Here is a 23881-nt window from a genome sequence, read left to right on the forward strand (position 1 = left end):
GCCTATTTTACTGTTTATTTTTTCTTGTATGAGTTCTGGAAGATTGTATCTTTCAGGTAATTGGTCCATTTTATCTAGTTACCAATTTTGTGGTCAGAGAGATGTTCATAGTATTCCTTTAATATTCTACTTTAAATTATGTTTTATTGATTATGCTATTGCAGTTGTCCCAATATTTGCTCCTTTCCCCCCTCCACCCAGCACCCCATTCTCCCTCAGGCAATCCCCACGCCATTGTTCATGTTCATGGGTCATGTGTATACATTTTTTGGCTATTCATTTCCTATACTGTATTTTACATTCCCTCTAGCTATTCTGTAACTACCTATTTGTACTTAATCTCCTAACCTCTTCACTCATTGCCCCACACTGCCCTCCCATCTGATAACCACCAAAACACTCTCTGTATCCATGATTCTGTCTCTGTTTTTCTTGTTTGCTTATTTTGTTTCTTAGATTCAATTGTTGACATGTATTTATTGCTATTTTGTTGTTCATAGTTTTGATCTCCTTTTCTTAAATAAGTCCATTTAACATTTCATATAATAATGGTTTGGCAATCATGAACTTCTTTAGTTTTTTCTTGTGTGGGAAGCTCTTTATCTGCTCTTTTGATCCCAAATAATAGCTTTGCTTGGTAGAGCAATCTTGGCTGTAGGTCCCTGATTTTCATGACTTTGAATATTTCTTTCCAATCACTTTTAGCCTGCAAAGTTTCTTTGAGAAATCACCTGACAATCTTATGGAAACTCCCTTGTACGTAACTAACTTCTCTTCTCTTGCTGCTTTTAAGATTCTCCCTTTATCTTTAACCTTTGGCATTTTATTTATGATGTGTCTCGGAGTGGGCCTCTTTGCATCAATCTTGTAGGAGACTCTGCTTCTTGGATTTGCATGTCTATTTCCTTCACCAAATTAGAGAAGTTTTCTTTCAATATTTTTTCAAGTAGATTTCCAATTTTTTCTCTTTTTTTTCTCCTTTTGGCACCTCTATCATGTGAATATTGGAACACTTGAAGTTGTCCCAGTGGCTGTTTACACTATTCTTTTTTTATTTTTTGATATTTTTCTTCTTCTTGTTCTAATTGGTCATTTCTTCCTTCCTTATGTTCCAAATCATTGATTTGATTCTCAGCTTTATCCACTCAACTATTGTTTCTCTATAAATTGTACTTTATTTCAATTAGTGTATCTTTCATTTCTGACTAGGGCTGTTTTATGCTGTTGAGGCCCCCACTAAGTTCCTTGAGCATCTTCGTAACCAGTGTTTTGATCTCTGCATCTGATAGTTTGTTTATCTCCATTTTGTTTAGCTCTTTTTCTGGAGTTTTGATGTGTTCTTTCATTTGGGCCATGTTCTTTTTCTTCTCATTTTGGATGCCTCCCTGTATTTGTTTCTATGTATTAGGTAGTGCTGCTATGACTCTCTGTCTTGGGACCATGGCCTAATGCAGTAGGTGTCCTGTAGGGTCCAGTGGAAAAGTCTTCCCTATCACCAAATCTGGGTACTCAAGGTATGTCCTTCATGTGGGCTGTGTACCCCTCTCTTGTAGTTGAGCCTTGACTGCTGTTGGCAGGTCAAGAGGAGGGATTTACTCAGGCCAGTCAGCTGCAAGGACTGGCTGTGAGCACTGGCCACCAACCTTTGTCTTCTGTGGAGGATCAGCTGTGCAGGGGCAGGGTGGTGGTGCTCTGATGTGGTCTGTAGCTGTCCACTGGGTGAGAAGGCTCTGGAGTTTCCCAGGTGGTACAGGCAAAGGTCAGCACCCACCTGCATTCTGCCCGAGGCCATCCTGTATAAGCTATATAACAATATGAGATGGCTGCTACTTGTGCTGGACTTGGAGATTCCCAAGGAAAGCCAAGCTGTGAATTCAGGCTAGCTGCTGCTAGTGCTGGGCTGGGGTCACTTAGCAAGAAGTACAGGAGCTGGAGGCTCACTGAAGCTGGTTGTTGTTTGCTTGAGAGTATTTAGGAACTTGTGAAGCATGAGCCAAGATCAGTCATTCATATGAAAAAGTCACAGCTTAGCCTATAAGTTGGGTGGGATGGAGTCTCAGGGGATCTCTAGGGCAAGGTAAACAGCATTAGCTAGGTTAATGGAGTCTCAGGTATAGCACCTGCTTGCTGGCCCTGTGGTTCTTTGTGGGGAGCATTCAGAAAAGGGACAATAGCCTCTGCCTATCTTTCTGCCTGGGAAAAAGCTGTACCCCAGCACTTGCCTTGATCCAGACATTTCAGTTTCTCCCTGTATGTCACTGGTGCCTTTCAAGCTACTACCCTGGTGCTGTAGCTCAGAGAAAGTGAGTCTGAGTAAGTCTGTGTGTGGGTTATTAAAGAGGAACTGCTTGGGATTCCACAAATTTCATCTACCAACTCAATCCCTACTGGTTTTTGCAGGAAGAAGTTGTGGGGACTTTTCTTCCTGGCACTGGAACCCGTGGCTGGAGGTCCTAGTGTGGGGCTGGGACTCCTTGCTCCTGAGATATCCCTCCTGGATTTTTATCCACCACACATGGGTGAGGGACCAGCCTGTTCAATGCCTCTGCCCCTCTTATGAGTCTGTATGTATGTGGCTTCTTTTATTTCATAGTTATCAGACTTTCATTTAGTTAAATTTTTAACAGTTCTGAGTGCTGGTTGTTCTATAGTTTGGTTGTAATTTTGATGTGTTTGTGTGAGGATGCAAGCTGTAGTTTCCCATGCCTCCATCTTGACTGGAAGTGGCCTAATATTCTTTTAATAACCATGGGATCTGTAGTGATGTTCTCTCTTCATTCCTGATAATAGTAATTTGTGTTCTTTCTCTTCTTTTCTTAGCCCAGCTAGAAACTTATCTAATTTAATTGCTTTTTCAATGAATCAGTTTTTGGTTTTGTTGATTTTATTTATTAATCTTTTGTTTTCAATTTTATTGATTTTGACTATTTCTTATTATATCTTTTCTTCTATTTAATTGGAATTTATTAGCTCTTATCTTTCTAATTTCCTAAAATAGAATCTTAGATTGATTTTAGATTTTTCTTTTCTTATGTATGCATGTATCACTATAAATTTTTCTCTTAGTTCTGCTTTTGCAGCATCTCACAAATATTGATTAGTTGTATTTTCATTTCCTTTTAGTTAAAATATTTTAAAATTTATCTTGAGGTTTCTTATTTGACTCATGTTATTTAGGAGAGTGTTTTTTAATATCCGATATTTTGGGATTTTCCACCTATTTTTCTGTTATTGTTTTTTAGTTTTACTTCCCTTGCGTCTGAAGAAAGACATTGTTATGAACTTTATTCTTTTATTTTCCTGTCTCCTTTTCTTCTCCTTCTGGTATTTTCATTACATGTGATATGTGTTATAACTTTTCTGGTTTTCCTACAGTTCTTAAGTAATTTAGTCTGCTTTTTTCCTAGTCTTCTCTTTGCTTTTCAGTTTTGGAAGTTTTTACTGTCATATCCTCAAGCTCAGACATTTATTATTCATCTATGTTCATCAAAGGTATGTTTCATTTCTGTTAGGGAGTTTTTAATCTCTAGTATTTTTTGATCCTTTCTTAGAATGTCCACCTCTTTGCTTACATTATCATCTGTTCTTGCATATTGACTTTTTATATTAAAGCACTTAGTACACTAATTATAGTTTAAAAAATTCCTGTTCTGATACTTCCAACATTCCTACCACATATAATTCTGGTTCTGATGCTTGTTTAGTCTCTTCAAACTGTTTTTCCTTTCCTTTCCTTTCTTTTCCTTTCCTTTCCCTTTCTTTTTTCTTTTCTTTCTTTCTCTTTCTCTTTCTTCCTTCCTTCCTTCCTTCCTTCCTTCCTTCCTTCCTTCCTTCCTTCCTTCCTTCCTTCCTTCCTTCCTTTCTTTCTTTCTTTCTTTCTCCCTTTCTCTCTCTCTTTCTTTTCTTTTTTTTCTTTCTTCCTTCCTTCCTTCAACTTTTACTATACTTTATAATTCTTTTATTGAAAGATGATCACGATGTCAGAGGTAAAAGGAACTGCAGTAAATAGGCCTTTAGTAATGTAGTGGTAAGGTGTGGGAGGAGAGAAAGCATTCTAAAGTCCCATGATTAGATCTCAACCTATGATGTAGGTCAGTCGAGCCTGTGCCCCAAACTGTGAACTTCACCAGTGCTTCTCAGTTTATTTTTCCTCTTGCCTTGAATATGACAGAATGGCTTAAGGGGACTGGCTTGGAGTTTTCCCTTATCCCACATGGAAGGCTAGAATGAGCTGGAACTGGGCATTTTTTTTGGTCCATGTATGTTAGGCTCTGGTGAAACAGTTTCTCTTGAGAGCAGGAAACCTCAAGAAGAATAGAATGCTCTGGCATATTTCAAAGTGCTTCCTTTTTTCCTTCCTCCTGATGGAAGCTTGGGGATTTTTCTCCCATATTCACCATAAGAAACTGGTAGAACTCCTAGAAGTAAAATTCACAAAGTGTAGAGGTCTCTTTATGACAGGGTTGAATTTTTAGCTCTCAGAGTTGCTCACATTGAACTGCCAGCAATTGGTCAAATACAGCTCAGATTTTCCTACCCAACCCCTGGTTCCTGGGGAGATAGTTTCTGCTCAGAGATTTGTCTCCCAGTAAGTTGTGATTCTCCATATCTGTTTGTCTGTCTCTCCAATTTAGGGACAGCTGCTTTACCCTGTGACCTTACTTTTCTTATGCACCTAAGGATAGTTGTTGATTTTTCAATTTGTTCAGCTATTTATTTGTTACAAAGGAGTTGTGACTTCTATACTTCTTACATGCCAGACTGGAAACAGGAAGTCCACTAGTGGATCTTGCCTGCAATAATGATTACTGTAGTGTGTGCTCATATTGATTTTCTCTCATGTATTCTGCATTTGTTCCTCATATATTTTTTTATTCAATTATGTTTATATTCATATAGACTCATACACACAGATATCCACTTAATTCTATGGGTTATAATTTGATACTATCAATATTTGCTTTGTTACTCAAATTATTTTAGCTTTGGTCAATGAGAGTGCCCTCTGTTTCACTCTTGTATCAAATAAGCCTTTAAAAATGCATAGACAGGGGGGAGGTAAGATGGCGGAGGAGTGAGGAGAGGTTGCGGTTTTAGGCTCCGGAGACCCGTCTGCAGTTTGGGCTAATTGCAGACAGAACATCTCAGTGAGCAGCTGGACATTGGTGGGAGTTGAGCCAAGGCACTGCTGGATTAGAGAAAATCCACCTGGGAACAACCTGTTTAGTGAGGATAGCAGAGAAAAAGGGGACGAAACGGGATTCCTGACTGGGGCGGCTGCCCGAGCTGTGGCGGGAAGCACACAAAGGATTTTTGGTGACCACAGGCTGCAGGAGAGGAGGCAGGCAGAAAGCAGATCTCTGCCTGCTGGCAGAGATGGGACTCGACCAAGTGGCATTGGCGCTGAAGGACAGGAGACAGCGTGCTGCCGGGCAAGTGAGAACATAATTCTCCTTTATATTTTTCTCTAGTGGACGGTGGAGAGGGGAGGAAAGTTTGGGGGTGGTAGGCCGTTCTGGAGGAGGCCAGGCGCAGAGGCGCCTCATCCACTCCCCAACCCTACCCTTGGGTCGCAGGGCGCGCATAGGGAAGTGCTCTCACTCACTGGCCCTGGTGCGGGGGGCCGTGAGTCCAGGCATCCCTCGGACACTCCCCAACGGACATAAGATCAGCGCCCCTACGGGCACAGGGAGGGCCCACTGAACAGGCAGAGAACCGTGCACAGACACCCCTAGACAGCTCCCGTGGGCGCAGGGCCCCAGGCCGGAAAGCAGACCACTAGCGCAGGCTCTGTTTGTGCCCACCCAGACGGGTGAGGGAAGGCGGGCGGCTGCAGCACGGGAACAGCGGGAGGAGGCGACCCACGGAAGCTCGCTTCCACTGAGCACAAGTGTCCCCGGCCCTGCCCTAAGAGGCGAGAGACCAACTCCTGGTGCTCGGCTCAGCGGGACTGAGGGCACGGGGCGGCGCGCGAGAGCGAAATCACCTCAGCCTGGGGTCAGGGGGCGCCAATCCCGGGAAAGCTCTCGGGCCACCCGCGAGTGCAGGGACGCGCGCAGGGATTCCTCGGCACGAACGGGGAACTGCCGCAGCCCAGCGACAGCAGGAGCCAATCCCGGGGAAAGCGCGTGGGCAGGGTCGTGCGCAGGGACACCACGGCGCAAACGGGGAACCACTGCGGCCCGGCAGCAGTGGGCTCCAATCGCGGGGCAAACTCTTGGGCCGCCTGAGCGCGCAGGGGTTTGCGCGCAAGGGCTCGAGCGCAAGGGCACCTCAACTGGCTCCAGCGGGCAGCAAGGGAGCGCGCCGTGCCAGCAACCGCGGGCGCGCACCATAGCGGCAACCGGGGGCGCACACCAGTCCTGCAAAAAACAAGAACCTCTGACCTGCCACACTAGACCAACTGCGGACCCAGAAAAAGAAGGCAACACACCAAGGCTAAAACGGAGTAAAAACATCGCTTTAAAAAAATTTTTTTTTCCAAATTTTTTCTCCCAAATTTTTTCTCCCTTGTTCTTTCTTTCTTCTTAATCATTTCTTTTCTTTCCTTCTTTCTTTATTCTTTTCCTGGGGTTTTTTTGGGGGGTTTTTGGGGGGTATATATATATATTTTTTTTTTCAATATTTTTTTTCTCTCTTTTTTCTTTCTTTCTTCTTTATTCTTTCTTTTCTATCTTTCTTTGTTCCTTTCTTTCTTACCTTTTGGGGTTTTTGGGGGGGGTTGTGGTAAATTTTTTATTTTCTTCTCTTTCTCTCTTTCTTCTTTTCTTCTATTTTCTTGGGGATTTTTTGGGGGGGTGTTTTTCCTTCACCTCTTCCAATAACAACAAACTTTATCTCTAACGTGTTGCATATAACCTCTCCTTCTCATCCTTTCTCTTTAATCGTTGTTTATTCGTTTGTGTGTCTAGCTTAACCCCCCTATCACTCTAAATAATATAATATAATTACTATATAAACCCAAATACAATACAATCCCACTTTCTTACTATATTATGTATTTTTCTATCCTTTTCTTCTATTTTTATTAACATACAATGTAAATATTACTAACTGGCTTGCACAGTCTCAAATATTACTAATCTATCACCCCCTCTATCAAAAATTATATTTTTCCTCCCCCAAAACAACTCTTATCTATTCTTCTTATAGTATAAAAGCTCAAATCTCTTTACATTTATATTAATACGGGCTAGTTGGCTAACGATAGCAGGATAGAGTGGGGGATACTTTTTGAGGGTGTGGGTCTCCTGCCTGGGCTGTGTGTTTATGTCTTTAACAGCATATCCACAAAAGAACTCAAGATAAAGCGGATAGAGTGATTCTCAACCAACTAGCCAGAAGGAAGATCCTATAAAAGAACATCTGAAATATAACCAAACAGCATAAACAAACGACATAAAGGGTAACTCAAGAACATCAGGCTCAGGATATCAAAGAGACTGCACCACTGAAACTCCCAGACCTTCGATAAAGAATATTACACCACAAAGGAGGGAAGTCAAAGCAGACTACCCCCTCAAAAAAATAAATAAATAAAAACAAAAAGAATCCAACATGGTAAGACGTAAAAATAACCCCTCAATGAAAAGAAAAGAGGAATCCTCAGAAAGAGAGATAGATGAAATAGACATAGCCCAAATGTCAGACATGGAATTCAAAACAATGGTGGTAAAGAAGCTCAATATACTCGACATCCTTAAAATCAACTATGACAACCTTCAAGGAAGTTACCAACAGCTCCAAGAAAATTACAGGGAACTTGCAGAGAACTACACCAGCATAAAAAAAGACATAGAAATTGTTAACAAGAACCAGGAAGAACTTAAGAATACAATCTCTGAACTGAAAAACACAGTAGAATCAGTCAAAAGCAGACTAAATGAAGCAGAGGATCGGATTAGTGAGTTAGAAGATAATGTAGAGAAAAACTCCCAGACAATACAGCAAAATGAAAAACGATTGAAAAAATATGAACAAGATGTAAGGGAATTACAGGATAGCATTAGGAAAAATAATTTAAGGATCATCGGATTACGAGAAGAAGAAGAAAAGGAACATGGAATTGAAAATCTGATAGGAGAAATAGTGACAGAAAATTTTCCGAATCTGATGAGAGAAAAAGCTATGCAAGTCCAAGAAGCAATGAGAGTTCCAATCAAGAGGAACCCCCAAAAACCCACTCCAAGGCACATCATAGTTAAAATGGCAACATTCCAAGACAAAGAGAGAATCCTAAAAGCAGCAAGAGAAAAGCAGCAAATAACATACAAGGGAGCTCTGATAAGGCTATCAACTGATTTCTCAACAGAAACATTACAAGCCAGAAGGGAATGGTCAAAAATATTTCAAGCAATGAAAAGCAAAGGCCTACAACCAAGAATACTCTACCCAGCAAGACTCTCATTCAAAATAGAAGGTGAAATAAGGAGTTTCTCAGACAAAGGAAGACTGAAAGAATACATCTCCACCAAACCAGCATTGCAAGAGATGCTAAAGGGAGTGTTCTAAGAAAAAAGAAGGAAAAAACAAGAGAGGAGAGGAACAGAGGTACAAAGGGAAATGAATAAATACACGTCAATAATAACCTTAAATGTAAATGGATTAAATGCTCCAATTAAAAGACATAGGGTAATGGAATGGATAAGAAAACAGGATCCACATATTTGCTGTCTACAAGAAACACACCTGAAAACAAAAGATTTACACAGACTGAAAGTAAAGGGATATAAAAAAATATTCCAAGCAAACGGACCGGAAAAAAAAGCCGGGGTAGCAGTTCTCATATCAGACAAAATGGATTTCAAAGCAAGGACAATAAAAAGAGACAAAGAAGGACATTTCATAATACTTAAAGGAACAATCTATCAAGAAGATATGACTTTGACACTTTTGACTTCCGGCCAAGATGGAGGCTTAGACGGACACGCTAGGTCTCCCTCTACAACTATAGTGGAATACAACTACTTCAAAACAAAGGATAACTAGAAATTCCAGAAAATAAAGCTACACGGAAGCCCAACATATGAAGTTATAAACCAGCGGTGCCATTTGGGCAGGTAAGAGTTAAAGAAGGCAAAGCTGCTTGCGGAGCGGCGGGGCGGGGCGGCGAAAAATCCTGGAGGCATTCAAGCCCCTGGCAGTGCACGACTCCAATCAAGCCCCTGGCCTGCGCGACTCCGGCGCTGGGGAGCAGCCGCAGCATCGCCTTGAACAGTGAGGCCCAGGGGGGCGGGAGGACGGATCCCGGTCTCCTAGCTGAATAACTGTGTGAATCCATCTTGGACCCCCGCCCCCACAGAAAGCACCACAGGGCTACGAAATAGGTCGCGCGCCTGCCGGTCGCTGATTTGTGACGCGTACGCAGGCACTGCCCCTGCTCCCGACAGCCAGCCCAGGAAAACAAAACGCATCTGTCAAAATGAGGCAGGCAACTTTAGAAATACCGGTAACACAACTCACCAGACAGCAGATAGAGAACCTGACAGATGAACAGATAAGAAACCTATCAGAGGCTCAGTTCTGGGCCATTGTTATCAGGTGGCTTACAGAATTCACAAAAGAGCAGGAAAAAGATATGAAAGAAGCGAAAAACTTTCATAACGAAAGGAACAAAACCACATATGAGACAGATGGTGAGGAATCCAGAGTCCATTTCAACAAACTGGAATATGGAGAAGAAACTAGCAGTCAACCAATGCAGCGAGAGGAAATGGCAAGCAACAATGAGAGGATCAGAAACCTCTGGGACAGCTATAAAAGGCCCAACATAAGAATCATTGGTTTGCCAGAGAATGAGGAAGATGAACTAGAACTTGAAAAATTGAGTGAAAATATAATAAAGGAGAACTTCCCAGACTTGGGGAAGGGAATAGACTTGCAGGTCCAAGAAACAAGGAGAGTTCCCAAGAGACTGGACCCAGGGAGAACCACTCCAAGACACATTATAATCAAAATGTCAAAAATTAAAGATAAAGAGAGAATCTTAAAAGCAGCAAGAGAGAAGAAAAGAATTATGTACAAAGGGGTCCCAATTAGACTATCAGCTGACTTCTCAAGGGAAACCCTACAGACAAGAAGGGACTGGCAAGAAATATTCAAAGTAATGAAAATCCAAAACCTACAACCACGAATACTCTATCCAGCGAAATTGTCATTCAGAATAGAAGGACAGAGAAAGTGTTTCCAGGACAAAATAAAACTGAAAGAGTTCATTAGATCCAAACCACTGTTATATGAGAAGTTAAAGGGACTGGTTTAAAAAACAGAAGCTAGGGAGATGAAACAAAGGCAAACGAAACAGGCAACGAGAGTGGAAAAGGAACTGTGGGTAAGGGAAATATAGTGGGGGGAGGTCAACAGGGAGGGGGAGTGGGGAGAGGGAGGGAGATGATATAGGAATTGGAGATCATGGTAGGAGGGAATGGAATAGACGGAGAGAGGTTGGGAGGAACTGTATGCACAACTAATGGACATAATCTAAAAGGGGGGGACAACTGGAGGGAGGGGGCCACCGGGTGGAGGGGAGCAGAGGGAAGGGAAAGTGGCACAAATGTAATATTTTAATCAATAAAACACATTAAATCTTAAAAAAAAAAAAAAAAAAAAGAAGATATGACTTTGATAAACATATATGCACCCAACATAGGAGCACCCAAATACATAAAGCAAATACTAGAAGACCACAGAAAGGATATCAACAACAACACACTCATAGTAGGGGACTTCAACACTCCATTATCAACAATAGACAGATCATCAAAGCAAAGAAACACCAAGGATATACAGGCATTGAACAACACACTAAACCACATGGATCTAACTGACATATATAGAACTTTTCACCCCAAAGAAGCAAAATATACATTCTTTTCAAGTGCACATGGGACATTTTCAAAGATAGACCACATGATAGGTCACAAAACAAACCTCAACAAATTCAAGAAAATTGAAATCATATCAAGCATCTTTTCAGATCACAATGCCTTGAAACTAGAAATCAACCTCAGAAAAAAAATCAAAGACACCCACACTCATGGAGATTGAATAACATGCTATTAAATAATTAATGGGTTAACAATGACATCAAAGAAGAAATCAAGAAATTTCTAGAAACTAATGATAATGAGCACACAACAACCCAAAACCTGTGGGACACAGCAAAAGCAGTCCTGAGAGGGAAGTTTATAGCAATACAGGCATATCTGAAAAGGATAGAAGAATCTCAAATAAAAAACCTAACCACAATGCTACAAGAACTAGAACAACAACAACAAACAAAGCCTAGGGCAAGAAGAAGGAATGAAATCATCAAGATCAGAGCAGAACTAAATGACATAGAGACTAAACAAACAATCCAAAAGATCAACAAAAGTAGGAGCTGGTTCTTCGAAAAAATCAGCAAAATCGACAAGCTTCTAACCAGTCTAATCAAGAAAAAAAGAGAAGACACAAATAAACAAAATCAGAAATGAAAGAGGAGAAATCACGACTGATACCTCAGAAATACAAATGATAGTTAGAAATTACTTCAGACAACTGTATGACAAGAAATTTGACAATCTAGAAGAAATGGACAAATTTCTAGAAACATACAACCTTCCAAAACTGAATCAAGAAGAAGTGGAAAGTCTCAACAGACCAATAACAAAGAAGGAAATTGAAGCAGTAATCCAAAATCTCCCGGCACACAAAAGCCCTGGACCGGATGGCTTCACAGGCGAATTCTACAAAACATTCAGGGAAGAACTAACTCCTATCCTCCTCAAACTGTTCCAAAAAATCCAAGAAGACGGGAAAATCCCAAACTCTTTCTATGAAGCCAGTATTATTCTAATCCCCAAACCAGGTCAAGACACAACAAAGAAAGAAAACTACAGGCCAATATCACTGATGAACATCGATGCTAAAATCCTCAATAAAATATTGGCAAACAGGATCCAGCAATACATCAAAAAGATCATACATCATGATCAAGTGGGCTTCATTCCAGGGATGCAAGGATGGTTTAATATTCGCAAATCAATAAATATAATACATCACCTAAACAGAATGAAAGACAAAAATCACATGATCATTTCAATAGATGCAGAAAAAGCATTTGATAAAGTACAACACCCATTTATGATGAAAACACTCAACAAAATGGGAATAAAGGGAGCATATCTTAACATAATTAAGGCTATATATGAGAAGCCTGAGGCCAACATCATACTCAATGGACAAAAACTGAAAGCATTCCCCCTGAACTCAGGAACTAGACAAGGTTGTCCACTCTCTCCACTCCTTTTCAACATAGTGTTGGAAGTCCTAGCCACAGCAATCAGACAAGAAAAAGAAATAAAAGGCATTCAAATTGGGAAAGAGGAAGTAAAACTTTCATTATATGCAGATGACATGATAGTATACCTAGAAAATCCTATAAACTCCACTAAAAGACTACTCGATATAATAAGTGAATTTGGCAAAATCGCAGGGTACAAAATAAATATACAGAAATCTAAGGCATTTCTATACACCAACAATAAAATAGCAGAGACAGAGACAAAAAAGAAAATACCATTTACTATAGCAACAAGAAAAATAAAGTACCTAGGAGTAAACTTAACCAAAGAGATAAAAGACCTGTATTCTGAAAATTACATAACATTGAAGAAAGAAATTAAGGAAGAAACAAATAAATGGAAGCAAATACCATGTTCTTGGATGGGAAGAATCAACATCATCAAAATGGCCATACTACCCAAAGCAATTTACAGATTCAATGCAATCCCTATTAAAATACCAATGACATATTTCACAGACCTAGAACAAATACTCCATAAATTCATATGGAACCAAAAAAGACCCCGAATGGCAAAAGCAATCTTGAGACAGAAGAACACAGCAGGAGGAATCACAACACCAGATATCAAACAATACTACAAAGCCACTGTAATCAAAACAGTATGGTACTGGCATAAGAACAGACATATAGATCAGTGGAACAGAATAGAGAGTCCAGAAATAAACCCAGGCCTCTATGGTCAACTAATCTTTGATAAAGGAGGAAGGAACATAAAATGGAGTGAGAAGAGCCTCTTTAACAAATGGTGCTGGGAGAACTGGATAGGGACCTGCAAAAAAATGAAACTAGACCACCAACTTACACCACACACAAGAATAAACTCAAGATGGATTAAAGACTTAAATGTAAGCCGTGACACCATAAAAGTCCTAGAGGAAAACATAGGCAAGAAAATATCAGATATCTCACGTAACAATCTCTTCACGGATACATCTCCTAAAGCAAGAGAAATAAAGGAAAAAATAAATAAATGGGATTACATCAAACTGAAGAGTTTCTGCTCAGCAAAAGAAAACATCAGCAAGATGAAAAGGAAACCAACCATATGGGAAAACATATTTGCCAATGACATCACAGACAGGGGACTGATTTCCAAAATATATAAAGAGCTGATACGACTAAACATCAAGAAAACAAACAACCCAATTAAAAAATGGGCAAGGGACCTGAACAAACACTTCTCCGAAGAGGACATACAGAAGGTCCATAGACACATGAAAAAATGCTCAATATCATTAGCCATCAGGGAGATGCAAATAAAAACCACAATGAGATACCACCTTACACCTGTCAGAATGGCCATCATCAACAAATCAACAAGCAACAAGTGCTGGCGAGGATGTGGAGAAATGGGAACCCTACTGCACTGTTGGTGGGAATGCAGACTGGTGCAGCCACTATGGAGAACAGTATGGAATTACCTCAAAAGATTAAAAATGGAACTGCCTTTTGAACCAGCGACTCCACTACTAGGATTATACCCGAAGAATCTTGAAACACCAGTTCAAAAAAACTTATGCACTCCTATGTTCATTGCAGCACTGTTTACAATAGCTAAGTGCTGGAAACAACCTAAGTGCCCATCTGTAGATGAGTGGATCAAAAAACTGTGGTACATTTACACAATGGAATACTATGCAGCAGAAAGAAAGAAGGAACTCCTGCCATTTGCAACAACATGGATAGAACTAGAGAGAATTATGCTTAGTGAAATAAGCCAGGCAAAAAAAGAAAAATACCATATGATATCACCTAATACAGGAAACTAAAGAACAACACAAACAAAGGAACTAAATAGAACAAAGAGCAGAATAGCAGTAAATGGGGGGAGGGGAGAGGGAGAGAAGGGGGATAAGTAAGGGAAGGGTTTAGTCAAAGAACCTGTATAAAAGACTCATGGACATGGACAACGGGGAGGGATATGATTGCGGGAGAGGGGGTGGGTTAGGTGGGGGAGAGAAATTAGGGGAAAAGGGGACAACTGTAATTGAAAAACCAAAATAAAAAAAAAATATTGCACACACACACACACAAAAAAAAAAATGCATAGACAGTGTCCTTTAAGTAAAGAGGATTGGGTAAGAAACTAGTGCAACTGTTATTGCTTTCTTTTAATTTCCCTAAGGGTATCTATTAATATTTATTGGTTTAGTAACTCTCTTTTAATAGGAAAAATGCATGAGGAAAAGGAGACAAGGCATCTGGTCTGAGCAGAGTGAAGACTGACTAGAAGAACATATACATAAAAGTTACCTTAAGAAATAACACGTTCAATGAAAGAACCAAGAGGGACTGTTACAGAGAAAAACAGTGTGACTGCTTGGCAGTCTTGGCTTCAGGCCCTTGTAGAGCACAACAAAAAGTAAAGAAGTTTTCCTTGGGAATTTTAACCAGAACTTTCACTATCTTGCTTTGGAATTCAGATTCACAATTGCTACATTTTATGTGGAAGAGCAAGAGGCCAAGAGTAAGCCCTGGCCAGTGTGGCTCAGTTGGTTGGAGCATTGCCCCATTCACCAAAAGTTTGGGGGTTTGATTCCCAGTCAGGGTGTGTATGAGAGACAACCAGTTGATGTTTCTCTCTCACATTGATGTGTGTGTCTCTCTCTTTCTCTCACTCCCTTCCTTTATCTCAAAAATTAATAAAAATATTAAAAAAAAATTTTTTTTAAAGGCCAAGAATAAACCTGACATTCCTGAAAAAGAATTAGTTAGGGAGGTTTGCTTTGCCTTATATCAAGACATATTATAAAATCGTCCTGTAGAATAGTGTGATTTTGGCAATGTGACAGACAAATAGATATAAGAATAGAATAGAGACCATAAATCAACATATTCATATGTGGAAAACTGCTGTAGACAGAGCCAACATTGGAGACCAATAGCAAAATAATTTAATAAGGTGATGTCATGATAATTGGCCATCCATTGGAGGAACAATATGACAAGAGGTTCCTACCCTCATACCTTATTTAATAATCAATTACTACTGGGTCAAAACTTTAAAGTCAAAAGCAATTTTATAAATTTTGGACATTAACCTTATCAGATGTATTGATCATTGGTGAATATATTCTCCAATGCAGTAGGTTGTATTTTTGTTTTGTTGATGATTTCCTTTTCTGTGTGGAATCTTTTTAGTTTGATGTACTCCCATCTGTTTATTTTTCTTTTGTTTCCCTTGCCCTATGACATATATCAGAAAAATATTACTAAGAGTGATGTTACAGAGTTACTGCCTATGTTTTCTTCTACGAGTTTTATGGTTTGGGGACTTACATTTGTCTTTAGTTCATTTTGAGTTTATTCTTGTATATAATGTACAAAGGTGGTCTAGCTTTATTTTTTTGCATGTATCTGTCCAGTTTTCCCTGTACCATTTATATTCTTGCCTCCTTTGTTATATATTAATTGACCATATAGGTGTGGGTTTATTTCTGGACTCTGTATTCTAATTCATTGATCTATAGGTCTGTTTTTATGTCAGTAACATGCTGCTTTGTTACTATATCCTCATAATATATTTTGATATCAGGTAGCATGATACATCTAACTTTGTTTTTCTTTCTCAAGATTGCTGTGGCTATTCAAGTTCTTCTGTGGTTCCATATAAATTTTAGGATTATTTAGCACCAGAAAACCAAACAATCCAATTAAAAAATGGGACAGAGGACCTGAAGAAACACTTCTCCAGAGAGGATGTAGAAATGGCCAACAGACATGAAAAAATGCTCAGCATCACTAATCATCAGAGAAACGTAAGTTAAAACCACAATGAGATATTACCTCATACCTGTCAGAATTGCTATCTTCAATAAGTCAACAAACCACGTGTTGGTGAGAATGTGGAGAAAAGGGAACTCTCATCCACTGTTGGTAGGATTGCAAATTGGTGCAGCCACTATGGAAAACAGTATGGCTATGGATGCTCCTCAAAAAATTAAAAATACAGCTATTTTATGACCTAGCAATTTTACTTTTGGATATTTATCCAAAGAAAGCCAAAGAAGATGTGGTATATATAAATAATAAAATATCTCTTGGCCACTGAAAAATGAAATCTTACCATCTGCAACAACATGCATAGATGTAAAGATATTATGGTAAGTAAAATAAGTCAGATAGAGAAAGGCAAATACCATATGATTTCACCTATATCTAAAGAAAGAAATGCATAAATGAACAAACAAAAAAGAAACTGATTCATAGATAAAGAGAACAAACTGATGGTTGTCAAGTGAAAGAGGGATTGTGGGGCTGGGTGGAAAAGGTAAAGGGATTAAGAAATACAAGTTGGTACAAAACAGTTCATGGAATGTAAATTACAGCATAGAGTATATAGTCAATAATAATATAACAACTGTGTATGGTGACAGGTAGGTACTTGATTATTGAGGTGAATTCCTTTGTAAATTAAATAGTCTAACCACTATGCTGTACACTGAAAACTATTATAAAATAATATTAAATGTCAACTGTAATTCAAAAATAAAAGAAAAATCTTTTCCTCCACCCTAAACACACATACAAGGAAACAATTTTAAGCTTTAATATTAACATAGAAGGCTCTCTTGATGACCCTGGGAGAGGAGAGAATTTCTTAAAACTCACATAGTGAAAAGTATAAAGGAAGTTGACTATATTTAATTAAACTAAAACTAAATCTTTAGGTTTATTTTTTATCAAAAGATGCCATGGAGAGTATGATTACATAAGTCATAAATTGGAATAAGTTACTTTCAACATATAATACCAAAAAATTATTAGTAGTCAGATATATAAAGAATCCTATGATTCAGTGATAACAGGGCAAACAATCCAATAAAAAATTAGCCAAAGATAAATACATAAATAAATGTTTTATATAAGAGAAAACATGTTTGGGGAATAATATATTAAAGATGCACAGCCTCATTAGTAATAAAAAATGAAAATGTAAACAACAACTAGGCAATACAATTTCAAACCTACACAAATAACAAATATGAAGTCTGACAATCAAGTGTATTCTTTTGTGCATGAGTCAGGGTCTCAATGACAAAGTTAAATTCAAATTCCAGATTTTCTACTTATCAGTGGTGTGATCTTTGACAAGTCACTCAAACTCTAGCTTAAGTTCCTTCACCTACAATATGCAGACTGTAACTTCTATGCAAGTTACATCTCTTAGAGTTGTGAGAAACAATGACAATGCACAAAAAAACATCCATTATAAAGAAAAGAGGGTTGTAGATAATGGCTGTTGAAATTGAGATAAGTCATGATGGTAGTCCAGGAAAATGATAATGTTGATATCAAATATTCACTCAACATAATTAATTCAGAATTAATATATTAGGGGTTTAAACACAGTTCTTCAAAGCTAGTAGTAACAGCAATGGCAGTAATAATTAATTGAGGGCTTACTGCATGCCAGGCACAGAAAGTAGTGTTTTTATTCATTATTTCATTTAATCTTTACGCTTACTTTGTAAAGTAGTAGTATTATCTCCATTTTATGGTTGAGGAAATTGAAACTGGAAGAGCTTACTGAATTCACTTGCCCAAGGTCACACAGAGTTAGTCATTTGTAATAGTGGGAGTAGAACACAGGCCTTTCTGGCTTGACCATAATTCTCTAGTATAGATGATTTCTTCTTAGCAGACAGATGCAGAAACAAAATTTTTGACTTAAAATCAGTTTTCACAATTAGTGACATCAGTATTAATTTATGTGTATAGAATAGTGTTGAATCAATGCCAGTATTTTTTTTTAAATGGTGAAGAATTTCAGAGTTTGTGTCAGTAAGCTGTTAGAATTTCTAGTCTAATCTTTAGTCAGGGTATTGTTATTTTTGATAAAAATGAAGGAAAGGAAAAAAGAGAATTTGAGTCAAGGCCAGGTTACCTGAACAGTTGTCTTTTTCTGTTATTTGAAGCTCCACCAGCCCACCCCAGGGGACTCCACAACCTGACTCCCTTCAGGAATGATTGGAATATCATGCAGAATGAAACAATGCTAAAATTTGTGATATAGTCACACACAAAGTTTTTTAAATAGTCATAATCTTGCCCCTTTAGTTCCCAAACCAACCAAAATCTTGCCCCTCAACCCATATATTACTTGGTTTTCCAAAACCACAGACACGTTGACTTTCAAAGTAAGACAGGACCTAAAGTCTTATGGTGCAGTCTTGACTCTTACAGTGCAATACCTCAGCTAATTCAATGCTCAACATATTCTGGTTTCAATTTTGAGAAATTCATTGCTTTTTTAAGGTAGCTTCATCTATCTTCAAAGAGCTCTAAATGTTAACAACAAAAACAATAATAGCTCATTTTTTAAAATTCAAAGTTTATGATGTGCCAAATACTGTGCTAAATGCACTATATAAATGGACTCATTTGTCCTCATAATAACCTCTGTGACATAGGTGCTGTTATTATCTCCAGTTTACAGATTAAAAACATGGAGTTTTCAATTCAATTATCACAATTATGGCATCTGCAGACTAGACGCTAATTCCCTTAGCTACACTCAGATATTAGAAAACAGCACAAAACACTCATAGTTAAACTTTAGCCTCTCTGTATTAATTTGTTTTTTACATTTCATTATTGCAGAAAATGTGGAATCAGATGAACATCTGATTGAACGGAAGAAGGGTAGGAGGACAGATCTGTACTTCTTCACACTTAAAACTTGAGCGACATCCTAGGACCTTTCTGTGTTCTCTTTTATGTGTGGTTCCACACTATATATATATTTGGTAAGATGCAAGGTTGGTTCTATAGCAAAAAAACAGCAACAATTTTTCTTTACTATGCCATACGTTTTCTAGACTAATCATTGCAGAAAGTACACGAAGTCCAAGAATAGTGCATTTGTAAACTGTTTTAGAAATGTTTATAGGTAACAAAAATGCAAAAATATTTGTCCATGTAAAACATCAGCAAGATGGAGGTATTTACAAAGTCGATTAATGTTTGTTTCTTTCTAACAAATTTTTGGATGTTCTTTTCAAGAACCTGAGTTAAATTTTTTTTCTATATTTATGAAAGATTATGTATCTTTGCAACAATTTACATATAATTTGGATCATGTCCAAATGGTTTAACTTTTCTTAAGGCAACATAATTACTCTTAAGCCACTTAATATTATTATAACCTTAAGATTAGTATTTTGATAAGTAAGATTATAAGAGTAGACATTTATCAGTCTTCTGTTTTAAATCTTTAGGACATACGATATGGCTTTAGTATAGTTTATTTTATTGAATATTTTATTTTATTTTATTTTTGGCTTTAGTATATTTTATAACCTTTTCTCCCTTGAAATCACAAATACTGCACCTTACACACATAAAAATTGGGTGAGCTGTAGTCTTAAAATCAGATACTTACTCTAAGTCATGTGAAATGATTAATTCTGTATTTATTAATGTCTGTTTTAGAAATCATACACCAAGAAGCAACACTTTTACTATGCTTAAGGTACATACAGGTTTTTCATATCCAGGAAAAGGGAAGGTCACTTAATGATAGAATGATCATGTCATCTTCCGACATTTAGCCATTCGTTGTATATGACTGACTAATGCCAGGCCATACTGAAGCTCTTCTGGCAATGGCTAGTTGTCTCCAAGAAAGAGAAAGAAAGCTTTTCAGGCAGATGGACAGTGTAAGAATAAAAATTAGGCTACAGTCTTCATGTATTTTGATTGCAGGCATAAATGAAAACTCATTTTAACCCAAAAAATCCGTGATGAATTTTTAGCAACTTGCATGGTAAGTGAATGGATTTTACACTTCCATTTGAATCAGAACTAAGTTAAGTAAAATCCCAACACTACTATCACCTCTTCAGAATCGCTTGTTTTGAGTCTACCTGCCACTGTATTCTCTCTTGAAAGACAGATAATAATGTCATAGAAACAGAGATGTTAAAGAACTGGGCTACTTGCTATTTCAGATAAGGCCTCAGAGGTTTCTTGTGTCTTGGTCGGTTATAGCAATCTTAATTTACACTTGTTTTCTGAAAATCTGATCTTTATCACTTTAACCAGCGCCAATTGTCTCCTCAAGGATGACTAGCATCCTTGAAGAATTGAAACCAAAATAAACTATCCCTATTTTGTTCTGTTTTCTACCATCTCTATATTCTTGCTTTTATCTAGCAGGGTGCTACTGAAAAGATAGTTACCAATTACATAAAAGAACCTTACCATTTTTGTAAAACTGATTGATACCTTGCCTTCAACCACAGGGAGTATTATTTCCTCTAGCCGCTCTGGTTGAGAATCTGGGCTTTCATGAGGCTGTACTGGGAATTTTTTACTGGCTTCACTAGGAATTCCTTCCTGGGTAGAGGTTGTTAGACTCAGGAAATCTTAGCCCAATTTCCAGACACTGGCTATAAAAACACTAATGTGGGTCAGGTAGGACATGATCCACTTCATTGGGATTCATGGCTTTAAGATGTCCTAAGTCAGATAAAAATGGAATATTTTTGTATTTGGTACATGCTTCTCCATCTCAGAAACATGTCTACGTGGTATCTTAGAGGAAATAATAATAATGTGTTGGCTTTTCCCCTAAGTTTTAATATGATGTGCTTGTAGGCGACCTAAATGAAACTATTCATATCTCCTAAGAAATTAATGATAAATAGGAATGCTTTATATATTGACTTATATTTATTGTTTTACATTATAACTCTGATAGCTAAGAAACGCTAACATATCTGTGTTCACAGTTCATAGCATTCTTTTCCTTAGGGGAAAAAAGACAATCAATACTGTGTATCAGGGACTATAATACTGCATATTGAGAAAACCAAGGAAACCAAGATAAAAAACAAACGAAAAAACATGTATATTTGAAAGTAATTGTACCTGCTCCTCTGTTGGAAAGTCTACACCAGCATAACCAATAATTAATTATCATGAACTTTCTCAAGGAGTATTGTCAGGTCAGTCACCAAATGGTCTTAAACAGATATACTTATTTCACTGCAGGGATATACATGTCAAGGACAATGAACATTCAGTGACAATTTTACATGGTAAAGACTAAGAAAGTCTTAATTTTCAAGTTCTTGTGTATTTGTTTTAGGACCCATAAAATTTTCTTGTCACCACTTTAACTCCTTGAGGCTTGATTCAATTAAGTTATGATTAATGGTATGCTGGTAACCTGGCTCTACTCCAAACCAAAAAAGCCTGGATTTATAGTGATCACCAATTTCCATAGTGTACATTCTGCCAGGATTCTTAATTTCTGCTAAAGCTTCCTAGAGTCTGTACCAGCTGATCCCAGCATACCACTAGCAGCTTTTTACTAGTTGCAGTCTAATTCTGAAGTTGCATCTAGCCTTCTCCTATTGATTATTTGATTAGATTATAAAGAAACATTAAGAAAGTCTGTTTCACAGAGAGCTGTAAAATTTAAAAAAACTGATAAATAATTGATAAAGACCTATTTTAATTAAAGTTTCTTCTCTCATTGATTCTAGAGAGAAGGGAAGGGAGGGAGAAAGAGTAGCAGAGAAGTATCATTGTGAGAGAGAAATATGATCGGTTGCCTCTTGTACACCTGACTAGGGGCCAAACCCACAACCCAGGCATGTACCCTGACCAGGAATTGAACCCACGACATTTTGGTTTACATGATGATGCCCAACCAACTGAGCCACACTGGCCAGGCCTATTAATTTTTAAAAGTGGACATTAATACACAGGTAAACAAATATTGTGTCATGTTGATTGTCTGACTGCTAAGTGACGCTAGTTGGAATTAATTTTGTCTTTCATAGCAATTATTTATTTGAATTCAGGTAACTACTATGACAATCTTACCCAAATGGAATTCATGTCAGCCTCATGCTATTGGTTTTATGGACCATTTTATTATCTACTTACATTCCTTAAGCTTCATTTTTTAAGAAAGTGTTATTTGCGGAGGGAGAGAAGGGGGATAAGTAAGGGAAGGGTTTAGTCAAAGAACGTGTATAAATGACTCATGGACACAGACAACGGGGAGGGATATGATTACGGGAGAAGGGGTGGGCTGGGTGGGGGAGAGAAATGGGGGAAAAATGGGACAACTGTAATTGAAAAACCAAAAATAAAAAATTAAAAAAAAAGTGTTATTTACAAATGTTCTAGAGACAGTAGCCATGCAACATAGGCTTCTCTTCCCCGTTTATATTAGTATAAATTTTCCCCTAGGAGTTGTGTTTGGAGTAAGGGTAGAGACCATCCACACTTGCTAAATTTCTGGGTGGTGGATAGTGTGGGTCAATAACAAACAGCATGTACCTATACATTGGGAGGTAAGAAAAATTGTTTGAGAGAATTCATAAAAAAAGAGGGGCAGTCTGATATGATGAACTTGACCCAGGAAGAAAAAAAGCCTTTGTTGTCACAGGGGAGAAGAAACTGAATATAGCATTGAGGCTGTAGCATAATTCTTGCATTTTTTTTGCCATATGTCTAGGTTACAGGGATGTGAATATTAAGAGCTATTACACTAAGTTTTTTTTTACTGTGTGGTTGCCTCTCACTCGTGCCCCTAACTGGGGACCTGACGTGCAACCTAGTAATGTGCCCTGACTGGGAACCGAACCAGTGACACTTGGCTCGCAGGCCGATGCTCAATCCACTGAGCCACGCAGCCAGGGTTATTACACTAAGTTTTTATGAAACATATTTGGATTCAAGAGACAATACTTCAGGGCACCTCTAACAACCCTTGTAGTTGTAACTGATGTCATCTCCTCTAGAAATGGGCTCCTGGGGTCCTTTTTATGTGGTTGGATTTCATTTCCAGAAGTCAAGAAAGGGGGACTCAGAATTGTGCCATTACAAACAGGATCAGGAATGTACTTGAGAGCAAAAGGTCAAGTTCATTTCTAGTGTTCCACGAAAGTTTTACCATCATTATCAGTGAGCTCATGGCTGGAAATTTTGAATTTTACTAAGAGCTATGAACACAGAATAGCTTTAATTAAAGAAAAAGATAGTCAATAATTGTTGGTTTGACATTTATAAGACAATAATTCTTGTAAAATCATATTCCATGAGAGAATTAGAAAGTTCTATTATGCTATTACCAGAAGCTGAGAATAAAATTAATTTAACTTGAAATAAATCTTCACAGAAGTTATAACAAACATACCGGGCAGCTTCTGAATATCTCTCCAGACATCTAAACACTGTTGCCTGACGAAGATGATTTCGGAAATAGGCTGGGTTTAAAACAATGCTCCTGTAAAAAGATAAACAAAATGCAAATGTTATTAGGTTTTTAAAACACAATTACCAGAGTGTATAGAAATGAAATAACATGCATCCAATTTTATATACTATGTATTTTTAAAGATTCTAACAAACGAAGCCCTTTTCTTCCTGTAATTGTCAGTGAAGACAAATAAACAAGCATTATTGAAAAGCTAATTAAGTTTGCATGATAAAAGCAATTTTATTTATAGTACTGGAGATCTTTTATGACTATGACAATGACAAAGAAGTTGAATCCAACTTATATTACTTATA

At 37.9% G+C, this 23881-nt stretch overlaps 1 protein-coding gene across 1 annotated transcript in view; it reads right to left on the minus strand.

Moving 5' to 3' along the window:
* The window catches only part of SPATA16 (spermatogenesis associated 16), a 203725-nt gene that overhangs the window by 106896 nt on the left and 72948 nt on the right, over positions 1-23881 (minus strand). Inside the window, 1 exon segment of the mRNA XM_090285969.1 lies at positions 23505-23594. Coding sequence (XP_090142095.1) covers positions 23505-23594 — 90 coding nt within the window.

Source organism: Furipterus horrens, unplaced genomic scaffold (assembly GCF_987537825.1).
Source record: "Furipterus horrens unplaced genomic scaffold, mFurHor1.1.pri manual_scaffold_1, whole genome shotgun sequence".
NCBI lineage: Eukaryota > Metazoa > Chordata > Mammalia > Chiroptera > Furipteridae > Furipterus > Furipterus horrens.